General features: G+C 43.7%; 1 protein-coding gene across 1 annotated transcript in view; it reads right to left on the bottom strand.

The window, feature by feature from the left end:
- LOC129332946 (rootletin-like) overlaps positions 1-14,525 on the bottom strand; it is a 106,125-nt gene that overhangs the window by 49,876 nt on the left and 41,724 nt on the right. Inside the window, exons 13-18 of the mRNA XM_054984266.1 lie at positions 12,238-12,434; positions 9,183-9,365; positions 7,298-7,442; positions 4,934-5,080; positions 2,883-3,113; positions 1,299-1,492 (exon numbers count right to left, since the gene is read on the bottom strand). Of these exons, the coding sequence (XP_054840241.1) occupies positions 1,299-1,492; positions 2,883-3,113; positions 4,934-5,080; positions 7,298-7,442; positions 9,183-9,365; positions 12,238-12,434 (1,097 nt within the window). The remainder of the gene's footprint in view (positions 1-1,298; positions 1,493-2,882; positions 3,114-4,933; positions 5,081-7,297; positions 7,443-9,182; positions 9,366-12,237; positions 12,435-14,525) is intronic.

Genomic DNA, 14,525 nt, shown 5'->3' with positions numbered 1-14,525 from the left:
GTTGTGGCATCTAAACACTTGTCCCAGCTGTTGACAGCATGGATTGACACTATGTAATCTGCCTTGGGTCTCAGTCAGAAAGGCAAACTGTAAGTAAATAAATCTGGAGTTTCTTTTCCAGTAACTGGGACTTTTAACCAGGATTAAACTGTAGTTAAGAGTCTTCTTGGTTACTGAGAAACAAAGAAATTTCAAACCAAATTTGGCCTCCACAACAAAATTGGAGTTTGCTGAAAAGTTGTCTTCAGTCTTGTTATGCCACCCTCAAGGGAAGAAGAGAGGAAGAGCCCCAGCCTGAGAGTTAATCAGATTCATGTTCATCATGAACAAACTCTAATCTGTGGGGTCTGAATGCAGCCTTTAGACTGAACTGCCTATAAACTGCATGGCACGGTTGTCATATCATATGCTGTTTTTATTCAGAGGTCTGCTGGAAGACATGGTATACTATGTGGTTCCATTTTAGTTTTTCACTCACTTTATGTGCTCCAAGTGGTAGACCCTTGTAGAACTGCAGTGAAAGATCTATTGAAACTACGGAAGACGGAACCAGGTTTGATTTCCCACTCCTCCACTTGAAGCCAGTTGGGTGACCTTGGGTCAGTCGCAGCTTCTAGGAGCTCTCTCAGCCCCACCCACCTCACAGAGTGTTTGTCGTTGCGGGGATAATAATGACATACGTTATAAACCACTCTGAGTTGGTGTTAAGTTGTCCTGAAGGGCAGTATACAAATTGAATGTTGTTGTTATTTTGTTGTTATTGCCATCCTCATCTCTCAGAGCTCTCTCAGCCCCACCCACCTCATAGGGTGATTATTGTGAGGATAATAATAACATATTTTGTAAACTGCTCTGAGTGGGCATTAAATTGTACAGAAGGGCAGTATATAAATCAAATGTTTATTATTATTATTATTATTAAAAATGGTAACACACAAGGAACTTGAGGGGGCTTCTATATTGGGTCACAGGTTAGAAATCAGTAAGTAGAAACTAAACTGGTGGGTCCTTTCAGTAAAAACAAATTGGAATAACTGCACAAGGGGTAAAAAAATCCATACAAGAACCTGCATGAAGGCTCTTGATATTTTTTCTGAACCTTCCTGATCTTTTTAGTTTTGTCACTTATCTATATACTCCTGCATTAAAGCAGAGAAGAGGAAAGATGTGTCCAGTAAAGACAACGTCTTCTCAGATAATCACATTCAATAGCTAATACTCTCAATTTAATTCACAGTCAGATCTGCAGGGAACCACCGGTGACTCCAACTTCCTTCTTCCTAAGAGGTGAATAGTACCTAAGAGTGTCTCTCTCATCTGTTAGCGATTTCCTGTGTCTCTCCAGTGCAGTGAGCTCCACAGCCAGTTGTGCCTTCTCTTTAGCCAACTTTTCTTTTTCCTGTAGGGCGCAGAGCAAGGAGTCTGCTTGTACCTCCATTTCTTGATGCCTGTGTGCCAGTTGCTCACCTAGAGTTTTCCTTTGGCTGTTCAGCTGGTACCAAGCAGAGAAAAACAGTGAGAGCAGAGACAAGGGCAGGCACTGAAGATCCTGATAATGAGCCTGGCTGCACAACCCTGTAGACCATCTGTCTTGAAGGCATGTGTGGGAGAGCTATGCCTCCAACTCAGTGCCAAAACAAGTTAAGGGATATTGCCAATCAAGCAATGGTTGGAATCAACAAACAAAGCCCAAATAATGGGACTATGCATGGGGAGAGATCAATATTAAGAAACATACATTGAATGTAAGGTCCAAGTATCCAGCTTAAAAAGATTGCGTGTAGCTGGACTTGAAAATGCATCTGCCTGAAGTGCTGAAGAGGTGCTGTCAGTCATAGTAGACTGGGTTCCCCAACATGGTGCCTGTGGGCACCATGGTGCCTGCTGACACCTTTCCTGGTGCCCAAGTGTTTCTAGAGGGTGGGCAGGGCCAGATGGAGCTTTTATATAGCAGGGATTCTGATTGGCTGTGAAAAATTTTTTAGAAGTTGCTTTGGCAGCAGCTGCCACCACTGCACAAGGATCTTCACTGAGTGACAGAAGCTATTTTTTTAAAAAAATGTTCATTTAAAAAGGCAAAGAGACAGCTTCTGCCTGAAATGCTGAAGAGTTACTATTATAGTTATGCATGACCTCATTCTAGGCTTCCCAGATGCCCCTCCAAAGGTGGGCAAATTCCTGGCAGTTTGCCCCATTGTCCAGTAATAGCTGGTGATCAGCAGGAGGTTGCAAACCATCTGGCAATCGCCTACCACCAGCAGGCAATGTGGGCAAACATGCAGACTGCACACTCCCAGAGGGGTGCAAAGACATCACTTCCTGAAGTGACATCATCATGCTTTGCACACGACTGATCCCGCGCTTTGCAGGGGCTGCTTTGGGCCCCAAATGGGCTGATTCCTTCATCGGCACCACATGAAATGTCGGAAGCGCTGCTGCGTGAAGCGCAGTGATGTCACCTCCAGAAGTGACGTCATCACGTCGGACCAGGATCACGTGCGCCTAAAGCACGTGCGATGATTGCCACACCAGTGAGTACTGGGTTCCCCCTCTCCTGCTGGGAGGGTAGGGGTACCCAGCAACCCTAACTCACTCCCTCACATTTTGAACCGCTCCTCCAGCAGCCATTCTGTAGTTTGCCCCACTTCCTCTGGCAGCCATTTTGTGGCTGTGCCTGCCACCTTGTATCAAAATTCCAAAGGTTCTTTAGGATCAAAGAGGTTGTGGACCCCTGTAGTAGACCATACTGAACTAGATGATTCAATGGTGTGACATATTCTGGGGCCAAGAGGAGGTTGGGTATAAGTCACTCCCTCTCACAGAGGAATTGTATTCTGCAATAAAAGGAAGGCTGGTTCCCTCTTCTAGTTTCTTTCTCCTACCTGCATTATTTGGTCTTGCAGCTGGATCCTCTCCCTGCGCAGCAAGGCCATCTCTTCATCCAACCTCTTCTGTTTTCCTTCTGAGACATGGCAACTATGCTCCAGCCCTTGCTTCTCTGCTCTTGTGCACATCAGCTCTTGCTCCAAGTGGACCAGCTGGTCCCGCCAACCACCTTGCTCTTGTTCTAGTTCTCGCTTCTTGCTCAGCAACCTGCTCTTCTCCTCTTCTAGCTGAAATGCGAGAGAACACCATTTGGGCTTACAAATTCTAGAGGGAGAGGATCATATAGGAATATGGAAAACAGGGAAACCTGGAGTTCTGCCACCTAAAGGGGGCTGTTCGTAGATCGTTGCTGAGCACATAGCTCCACAGAACTTTCATGTGTGAGATTTAAATTGCCTTTATGCTTCTTTTATTGTTTATTAGACTGGTCAATTGTTGTTAGCACTAAAAGGAAAATGGAAGGTTCCCCACCCATGGCGCCTGTGGGCACTATGGACTACACCACTGAGCTTTTCAGAAAGTGGTGGGGGTATGGTAAGGCAGGGCTAATTATTGGCTATCAGGATGACTGGTAAGCACCCAGGCTTTCCTTAGACAGTGTGTAGTTCCATTTCCCCTTCAAGCTTTCCTTCTTCCCAGGAGGCATGAGGAGGGTAGTTTTCGGTTCAGTTCTACCTCCTGCAGCAGCTATTTGAGGTATCGCTCTAGCTTCTGTGGCAGCCATTTGGAGATGATGCTCATAAACCCCTCTCAAAATTCCAAAGGTGTCCACAGGCTCAAAAAGGTTGGGGACCCTGATTTAGGCAATTTAAACCTTGTGTGCAAAAATGCACTTAGTCCTGCAACAAAGGCTCTGATTTTTCTCTCTCCAATTTTCATTCTGGTTTTCATTATGACTCTCTCTGCTAGAATAAAGAGCTTGATTTTGCCCAAATACCGATCTCCAGTGGAGGTGTTTAGATAGGTAGATCCTCTTGCATCATCTCAATTTCTAATATTCATTTCCACCCACGGCTGAGATTTGATATAATTCTTAGCTGCAGAGTTCCTTTGGCTTACTTACCTTGCCTCTATAAACCAAAGGTTGCAGAAGTGACACCCCCCACCCTGCAATTTGCATTTCATCACCTGGCAGGTGCTTCATTGAGAAGACACTGTCAGCAGGGTCTGCAAGGATTTTCCCATGCAGCATGCAAGAAGGTTACAAGATTCCATTAGGCAAGCAAGACCAAGCCTAAAGCCTTCCGGAAGTTATAAATGTTGTTGGCATAAGCTGTGGAGTGTGTGAGCATTGCAATTCCCCCCCATTTCAGGCCTCACTGCAAGTTACAAGCTCTTGGCAGTTACAAGCCCTGCAGGGATGGTGCTAGTGAGGCTGAAAGCTTTCTGGCACATCACGGGTGTAAAGAGGCTCAAGGAAAATGTGTGATTTGGCAGTCAGGGAAACTACTGATGAAAGCTCTGTTTGCTCTCAGCAGTGGACACTCAGCAACTGGCAGGAGACCTAGAAACCAGGACATACATTTGAAACACATGGGTATCATGGCTCTAGAGAAGACTAAAACATTAGACTAGGAGAACTGCATGTACAGTGCAATCCTATGAAGAGTTACTCCAGTCTAAGCCCACTACCATCAGTGGGTTTAGGCTGAAGTAACTCTTCTTAGGATTGCTGTGTTAGTTTCCAGCTCTGGTCATTCTGTGATGAGGCTGATTCAGAGAAAGAACACTGCAGCAATAATACATAGTTAGTTAGTACGGGCTTTAAGTTGTTCCTTCTGGGAACAACTTAAAGTAGCAGTTATAAACAATGTTGGCTGTATCACCTCCTCTGCAATATGCTGTTATAATCTTTAAAGGGATTGTGCCCTTTTGTCAGATCTCCATCTCCAACTCAGGTCATTTCAAGGTGCCCAAAATCCAGTGGTTGAGGCAGCTGCTTTGTCACAGCTGATGACAGGTCCACCTCAGCTTACAAGAGTGCTTATGTTTGTTGACTTTACACATTGAAGTTCTACCCTAGCAAGTTATCCTAGCGTCTCGTTACCCGTAGGATTATGCGGTTGAGGTCAACTTTGTCCTGAGCCAACCCTTCATTTAGAGCTCCCATCTTGGCCAGCGAGTCTCTCAGTTCGGCATTCTCTGATTTCATCTTGTGTATGGAGAGCTGAAGCTCAGCATTGGTGGCTTCCACCTGAAAGGGAAGAAGGAGGACATGTCCACATTGAAGTAGAAGAATCAAAACGTCACACTTAGGTTATTCAGAAGCTTGTAGATTTTTTAAAACTATTTTTAAAGACCCTATGCCCTTTTATGTTCTGCCATGCTTAGTCCATTCTGTTGGCCTGAGCCTTTTACAACAATTAGTTTTTATTGGTTGTGCCTGCTCTGTACTATTGTTTTCTGTACCTTATAAAAAGCATATTTCAGTTTTTCAGTATTTGACATTGTTTTGTTAGTTTTGCTAGCCACTTTGAGGGTTTTTATAGTGGAAAGATGAGGTAAGGATTTTTAAATTAAATAAGTAAATGCCCTGCAATCACATTGCACATATGAATTGCCCAAGTCTGGGATTTAAATATTAAGTTTAAACAACTAACTAACAAAGTTATTTTCTTATTCCACTGCCAGCTTAATCCCAGTCACTCCCCATATTTAATTGGAAGCAAGGAAGGGAAGAGAGCATTCATGTTTGCAGATGTGAACTTAACATGCAAATGTTTTTTAAAAAAACATTTTAAAAAAAGATGTATCAGGCAATGTTCTGTGAGGAAAATACAACTTCTTGGCAATTTCATCCTGGCCAAAATGTGGGTGGCAAAGAGATCTGCTACTCACTTCAGCAAAGCCAATCTAAGTGCTTGTGCAGTTTTCAGAGGAATGTTTTACCAAAATAGTTACTCATTCAGGACCTTCCCAAACACCCTATTGGATCATGGCCTCGGTGGGCATGTTATTTCCAAGAAAAGAGATTAACTTAGTACGCAGTTTACTGTTTGGAAATATCAAACCCTGATGATGTTATAGCAAGTGAGGGCACCTCACCCATGGATCCTTTTTCCTGCCTGATATTTATAGATCAGGGCTGAAAGCTGTTAGGAGAGAATTCTGAGACTTCTGAAGTATCAAGCCATCCCAGACACAGTTACTCTGCCCTTCTGGTTAAGACTCTGGATTCACAGCCAGAGCTGAAATTGCTGCTCAACACTGACTATCAGAGAGAACCTTACGTTCCCACAAAAGGGGGACACACAGGGAAAGTAAGCATTTAGTGATGTTTTCTAGAGTACATGGGCACTCTTCCATTCAGTCTGGCATGGTTTTGCAATAAAGTAAGCCGTTTAAGCCTTCTGCTGAGGGGATTTCCCCCCAGAGTATTTAGCCACCAATGGACTTCTTTCAGGCCCTGCAAATCTAGAACTGAGTTAATCAAAAAACCTGTGGTCTGAGCCTGACCTGAGTCAATACTGGAGAGCTAGTCATAGCCCTTAGATCCTCACAAGAGAAGTGGAAAGCAACACTTTGCCAATTAACTTCACTTTCTCTGACATATCTTGTGTTATTATAGGCAAACAATCTCTTTCCAGGTAATTGTCTGGGGATGTATATATGACTTTCTGTTGGGATTTCAAAAACAGAAGCAATGTAGTATAAAAATTAGAGTGCTGTGACTTAAGAGACTTAAGTTCAAATCCCTACCCAGCCACAAAACTCACTGAATGACCTTAGACCAATCACAGTCTCTAATTGTAATCTAATTGTTGTACACTGACTGGACAAAGAGAAGGATAAAAATCTAATAAAGAAGAAACAAATGGTTGCTCCCTAGAGTTTTATCCTCGCTTCTGCTTGATCCCATTTGTCTAGAAATGTAATATAAACCAAAATATTTCTCTCCTGCCCTCCACAACTGTCTCTGCCTAGGATGCTTGCCTTCCTCCACATCAGTATTTTATAATCTCTTGGATTATAATCGCATGGATAGTAATATTATTAGAGAGACTAAGCATCAGTATATCAGAAAACAATTTATAACTTCAAAAATCTTACAGAGATTAATTTACCATGAAAAATTATTGTATAAATTTTATTTATCTATTAAAACATTTAAATCCTACCTTTCCCTATGGCTTAAAATGGCTTATAATATGTAATCAAAGCATCAAAAAATAAATAAATAAAACCCCAAATTCACCCTCAATAAAATAGTCTAATAAAATACCCTGAAACCTGCAGTCCATTAAAAACTCTAGTGAATAGGACAGCCTGTGACTTCCCAGTTCAAGCAAACGGCCGCTGTAGAGGAGGGGAGATCTGAAGGATGACTACTAAACAGATCACCTACAGTAAAGTCACCAGAAAGGAGTGCAGAGCCCTTTGGCAAAGGACTTGCTCCCGCTACCACCCTTACTTTGGAAAGTGCTCCACTCAAGCCTTCCTTAGCACCCTCTAGCACATCCTTCTCCAACACAGCCTGGTTCAAAGACTCCTTGAGGGTCACCAGCTCTTTCTTCAGGGCTGACATCTTTTCTTCAAGCTGTTCCAGAGACCTCTGCCTGAAGAAGAAGGCCAAATCTAGCACTGCCATACACCTTATTTAATCAGGGCACATTACATTTAGCACATTTCTGATTTAGCAGATCTTCACACCTTTTTGTGATTACAACAAATTAATGTAGGTTGGATTCATTTTTTTTCCTTTTCACTATTACAATTAACTTTCATGAACATAGCACTTTTTTGTTAAGACCACTGTTTAGAAAATTGGAGTAGATAACCAAGCAAAGCAAATTGGAGTGGATAACCAAGCAAAACTCTCATTTGAGAGCTACTGCAGTAAGGCAGAGTGGCTAACAGTGCCATCTTAAGCAGTGCTGCAGCATTCTAAGGACCAAATTAGACGTGTGGGTTTTTAAAGAACTGGCTCCATGCACAGAATACACCACATGGAGCATATATGAAAATAACATCCCCAGCACTATTTTGGCATGAAAAAGCAGGTGGGGGGCAGGAACCTTTCCTTCTCCTGCAGTGGCATTCTGTGCCCAAATGGACCGTCCTTTATTTTTAACAGCCATTCCCCACAGCTGCTGTGTGGCTAAAGGGAACTTGAGTTCCCCAGACCCAACTCTTTAAAAACCTGCACATCTAGTTTAGCTCTGAGTCTGAAGTAAATGGAACTTTGCTTAGGATGGCACTGTGAGAGACTGAGCTACTAAAAAGTCTCTGGTTTATCTCCCACCATGAATTCTGCCTAAGGCAATGTGCACTCTCAGCCTTACATGTGCTTAATCATAGAATCATAGGGTAGGAAGGGACCTGTAAGATCATCTAATCCAACCCCCTGCACAGTGCTCTCTAGGGTGGCTGCAAGAACCATGTATGTGAAGCACTCTGAAAACTCTGAAGTGCTATATAACTAGTACGTATTATTAATACAAACGAGAGTCAAGTCCCATAACTTAATATGCACTGAACAAGACTGGATATGAATGTTATTTGCAGGCCACAAATATTTTAGTAGAAGGGGACTTTCTTAATCGATGAAGCTGCAAGAGAAACAATAGCACTGAAAACATTTGGGTAGTGAGTTCAAACAGACCACCTTTGAAGAGGCAATGTGCCTGATGGCATTTGAGCAACACCTGCCATTAAAGAGCCTGAATCTTCCAATGAGCCTCCTGGCTGTTTTGCCCTTGTACCAGAGGGCAGTTCCCTGCCACTACCAACTGCCCATCAATATTCTATTCCTTCCTCCCCGTGACAAATGCTTTATTTTGCAATTCATCTAATGTTGTATTGTAGAAGGCTTTCACGGCCGGAGAACGATGGTTGTTGTGGGTTTTCCGGGCTGTATTGCCGAGGTCTTGGCATTGTAGTTCCTGACGTTTCGCCAGCAGCTGTGGCTGGCATCTTCAGAGGTGCCAGCCACAGCTGCTGGCGAAACGTCAGGAACTACAATGCCAAGACCACGGCAATACAGCCCGGAAAACCCACAACAACCATCTAATGTTAGTCACTGCTTTTATAAGACATCACTATTTCTGCTGAACAAAATTTGAGGGCAATGCAAATGAGCTCGATTGGATACAAATTCAACTTGCTTGCTTCCTTGGCAGAACCATGGTCACTATCCGTGCATGTTTCCCATTCACCGAAGTCTTGTCCTGGCCAGACTGTCTTCTTGAGCATAAAGAAAGTATCCTTGTGTCCAGTGTCCACCATCACCAGTGTGGTATAGAGAACAGGACTGCTTTGAGCATCACAGTGCTATGGGAACAGCTGTAACACCTCACCCCCGCTCCAGTTCCTTCCTTGTTCTCTCTCTTTCTTTAATCACATCCTCCTTCTGCTCCTGCAGGAGTTTCCACTGTCTCTGCAGATCTCCATTTGTAATCTTCAGCCTCTCCACCTCCAGGTGGGAGGAGTCAAGCTGCTGAGTCAGGCTTTCCACTGCCAACTCCAAGGCCTGCTTCTCTCTGAAGGGATGAGAAACAAAATTATGAGCAACCAGGGGCCAAGATAATGCAGCCCTTGGGAATAGGCCCAGACCTGGCTTATCTCAGGACAGAACTATATGTTTTGCTTCCATCACGTGTCGTTACAATTTGGCTACTGCTTTGGGGCTTGGCTCCTGACAAGGAAGCACCAAATGATTCTTAACCTTTTCCTCACCCAATGCTTTGCCTTTCAACCCAAAGGCCCACTCCTTTTTTTTGCCAGCAAAAGCATTATTGTTTTGGAATATGGTGTGTGTCAGGGGGAGGGGGGGGAGTAACACCTGTATATGTGATAGGAAAAGGAGAAGGGGAAAGGTAGTGGGAGTGAGGAAAAGGGCTCAGCCTGAAAGGCCATATTCTAGAGCTGGGAACAGGATATGCTCCAGAGAAAGAGAGAGAGGAAGACTCTGAATTCAAAAGTCCTTCCACTTTCTTGTTTGCTTATTTTATTGACTTTTTCATATTGCAAGCCTTACTGGGGTTAAAAGCTGGATATAAATAATTAAATAAATAACGCTTTAGGCATCTTCTGTACTGAAAACTGAACCCTCTCAGTCCTGTTTTGCAAAGGAGAGGGGGTGGTTGGGCTTTCATGATGTCTTGGAGGAATAAGTAGTCCTGCCCCTAGACTTTCCAGTGTTTATTTTCTGGGGAGAGAGAAAGAAGGGAGTGCAGCCTGAGCATGACCTTTAAGAATTCTAACGAGATGTAGGATGCATGGAAAGTCTGGTGTTCATGCAAACATATGTGAGAAAGACTTGGAGTAAAAAGAAAGGACTCCAGCTAGCTGACCAAAAAACTCGAGAAGAATCCTTTTCAACTGGCCTGCCAGAAAAACTATGGTCTTGTTTATGAAAGAAAAAAAAATCTATCTAAGGAGTAAGCATCAGGTTCATGCACATACCCTGCTTTCACTCAGCTTTCTATGGATAGAAAATAACAGGTGAACATGGGCGGCGCAAGGGTTTTCGGCGCTCGCGGCTGGCTGGCTAGGTGCCCACCCCCGCGCATGCTCAAGCGGGCGTACTCTGGCCTGCATGATGACGTCACACGTGACGTCATCATGGGAGCGCGCGTGCCGCCACCGGCCCAATTGCTGTGGCGGGCGGCTCTGACGGTGCGCGGGTGGCCTCCGAGCTCTCCCGCTTGGTTGCCTGCACCGCCGCAGATGCCTGCCCGTGGCGGCTGCGCCTGGCCGGGGGCGTGTGCTGGCAGCGGCAGTGGCGCAGGGCGGGAGGGATAGGAGGCTGCAGCTCTGTGGCGCGTGCTCCTGCCCCCCATGCCTCCTCCGGCGCTCCCTCTGGCACTCCATGCCTGATGCCACTGCCTACCTGGCCTCAATGGGCGCGCCAGCCCTGCATATGAATTGGTACAACATAATGGATTTACCTGTGTTTGAGATCTCTCTGAACTTGCTGTCTATCCCCAAGTGGAAAGAAGGCTACAGACAGAAAGTTCATCACAAGGGCAGGCCAGGTAGAGATAAACCCACTTCTCCGATGATTACATTTACATTACATTTTATACAGGGAAATCAATGGGATACGTACATGAGCCCAAGGCTTGCTCCTCTCTCATAGCAGGTAGAATTTTTAAAATCTGAACAAGGCCTAAGTAAGCAGCTGGCGAATGTTTGCTGTTCAAAAGCAAGTATAACAATTTGACTTGTATTTGAGTTGCCAGTATTAATGCTCTCTTCATTAGCGCTGCTGTTATTTTAAAAGCTGGTATTCATATCAAAGGCCCATGAACAAGCAGCACAAAATCTGGTTTGACAACATGGGATAGAATCAAAGAAAGAAGAACTAAGAATCCATCCAGTGAAGCCACCCATAAGGGAGGATCATCATATGCATCTCTGGTGTCTTCCACACAGGGATGGGCTTTTGTGGCTTCCCCTTGGCTGGTGGAGCTGCAGATGAAGCACAGCAGCAATGGGGCCTCCACGTGGCAGGTTTCCCTGCAATTTCTCTGCCCTAGTCCCCTAGAAGTAGCCAGCGCCCCCTCCCCAGGGCTATTAGGGCTTTTGCAATATTTTTAAAAATCGGCACTAGAATATCATTATATTGGCACACCATTGTAACAATAGGTGTAGCAGGTAGGTAAACTTTGGCAAAAACAAATCTGATGCATTTTATTCCCAAAGCCAGTAGTCATTTTTCAGATCCACGGCTGATAATTACACCCAAAGTGATGCAGATGCATGAAATCACCTTTAAGGCCAGCAGAACAGACGTCTCCTTTATATAGCCTGTCAGTCAAGATCTGTCTCGCAAGCCTTGCTTATGGTACCCCACCTTCAGTGGTGAGGCAACCAGAGACAGGGCTTTTTCAGTAGTGGCATTTAGTCGGGAAACTGTTATTTTAATTTGTCCAGTGGTCTATGTTTTTATACAGTGGCTGGGCTTTAATGCTGGATTTTGATTAATATGTTTTAATGTTTTGTTTTAATTGTTTTTTTTAACTTAGTTGTCTTAGGCAGGATTCCTGGAGAGACAGCATACATTTTTTTCTGAATAAATATTAATAAGGAAAAGGGAGGTGTGCTTTATTTCTCCCTCCCTCTCTCCCTGCCAAATCCTGTCATTTTCAGTCATTATGATTTTCATGCTCATCCTCATGTAATGGGAGAGCATGTTATGTATAATCCTCTCAATTAATGCATTTTCTGTTTTCTATGACTAGGACAATACATGCATTTTCTAGATTCAGTACACATGAATGTATATCCTCAAAAATCTGTTTTCCAATCCCATGTACGGAACGTGGCTACCCACCTAAAATTAGCCACATCACCTGAGAACGTAAACAGATCTCGGACCGCCCTTCCCCCTCCCCCATCTGCCTTCACCTTCCTAGATTTTCCACCGAGACTTTCCAGCGTTGCAGTTCCTGTCTGCAATCCTCCAAGGTCCCACTCAGCTCTTCACACTCCTTCCTCTGCTCCTGCAGCTGCTGTTTTGCTGCCTGTGTTTCCTGCTGGCAGTCAGAAAGCTGCTTCTTGACAGATCCCAGCGCATCCCGGCAGGACTCCAGCTGCACATGCAACTCCCGTTCATAAAAAGAAGGATCAGACATGAGGCTCCTTCTATGTCATATAACATAATATACACAGAGGATCAGACACCCCATTTAACAGATAGACCCAGTGCTATGATCAACACCTTCTATGAGAGTCTGATAGCAAAGGAAGCTAGATGCTAAACATAACATCAAATCACAGAGTTGGAATAATCTAAGTTTGTGTGAAAAAAGTATCTAAAAATCAGATTTATACCTTACACTGAGTTAGACCATCGGTCTATCAAGATCAGTATTTTCTACTCTAATTGAAAACAACTCTTCAACGTCTCAGGCAGAAGTCTTTCATATTACCTACTACTTAATTCTTTTAACTGGAGATGCTGAGGATTGAACCTGAGACCTTCTGTATGTAAAGCAGATGTTCCACCACTGAGCCACAGCCCCTCCCATGGTTTCAGTGTTTAGTCATTGTATGCTATTGGTAAGGTGTGCCTGCCTGTCTTCCTGCCTTCTAGAGAATGACCACACTGGAAGAGCCAGTGCAAGAAGTCACAGCAGCAACTACTCTACCTCATAAAGATTGCCATGAGGAGAGAAAGACTGCCCTCAACTTTTACAGAATTTGCATCAGCACCCCTGTCATGAAGACAGCCTTTTACTGAATCCTAGTTCTCTACAATCCACAATCCTTCCTTAACCATAATGACGTGTATTGTGCCAGTGAGAAAACAAATGTGTAATGTTAAAGAAAAGGCTGCTTCTATTATTTAACATTAGTATAGATATATCAATGTGCAAGGTACTGTACAGAAAACAAAGGTACAGAGCCTGCACAGATAGATTATAATTTATATTGACAGTGAAATTAGAGGGATTGGGATCTTGCAGTGAGAGAGGGGAAGCCAGTTGAGAGCAGAATAGTCATCCATTTATTTATAGTATTTATATGCCCACCTTTCTCCTGATCATGTTCAAGGAGGGAGATAGGAGAAGTTGATAAGATGACAGGGCAAGGTATTATTATTGTAGTGGCTTTGAAAATTGACTAGAGAGAAAAAGGGGGTGTTGACTGCAAGAAGCCCTAGGTGTGTGTGTGTGTGTGTGTGTTAGGTGCCATCAAGTTGCTTCCATTTTATGGCAACAATTTCCAAAACAACCTATCATTAACAGCCTTGCTCAGATCCTGCAAACTGAAGGGTGTGGTTTCCTTTATTGAATCAAGCCATCTCATGTTGGGTCTCCTTTTTTCCCTACTGCCTACAAATTTTCCAAGCATTATGGTCTTTTCCAGTGACCACGGTACGATAGCCTCAGTTTTGTCATTTTAGCTTCTAGGAAGAAATAAGGCTTGATTTAATCTAGGACCCATTTATTTATCTTTTTGGCAGTCCATGGTACCGACAAAACTCTCCTTCAACACCACATTTCAAATGAATCAATTTTCTTCCTGTCAGCTTTCTTCATTGTCCAACTTTCACATCCATACATGTTAATGGGGAATACCATCGTATGAATTATCTTGATCTTGGTCCCCAGAAATGATAGTTATTCCTTGTCTTTAAACATAGTTTGCGAAGAACATTATAAAATGGGTACTGGGAAGAGGAGACTTCAACCAGAGAAAGCAGCGAGCATGAATTGTTCCTTCACCTACCACTTTTCCCTCTACAATCCTTTCCTCATAAGTTTTATCTTAGCCTGCTGTTTCAGAGGGATGAGTAATGGGGGGCGGGGATAGCAACTGGAAGAGGGGTTCAGCATCCCCCTTCCGTCTGAAAAAGCTACCTTTTTTTTTTGAAGTATTCAGCATCATCTGTAACTGAAGACATAAATCTGCCACTATTACATTGTATTCTGTCTGAAAGTTCACTTGAGAGTTTCTCTGAGGAACATTTCTTACAACACCAGTAACAAATTTGCAGCACAATCCTTAACAGAAGTCTTTTCTACACAGGGCTGCTTCATTGGTTCTTTCTGACCTCAAACTGCATCAATTTCTCTCCAGTGTTCTGTACACATGTTCAAAATACTGATTCAGTTTCCAAACTGCTTCCCTTTTTGCATTCTGCATGGAGAAAGCCTGTATATGCTGCAGAATCGCGCTTTCCCTGGCTT

Source organism: Eublepharis macularius, chromosome 6 (genome assembly GCF_028583425.1).
Source record: "Eublepharis macularius isolate TG4126 chromosome 6, MPM_Emac_v1.0, whole genome shotgun sequence".
NCBI lineage: Eukaryota > Metazoa > Chordata > Lepidosauria > Squamata > Eublepharidae > Eublepharis > Eublepharis macularius.
Note: the sequence above shows the minus strand (reverse complement) of the source record. Positions and strands in the feature narration are given on the sequence as shown.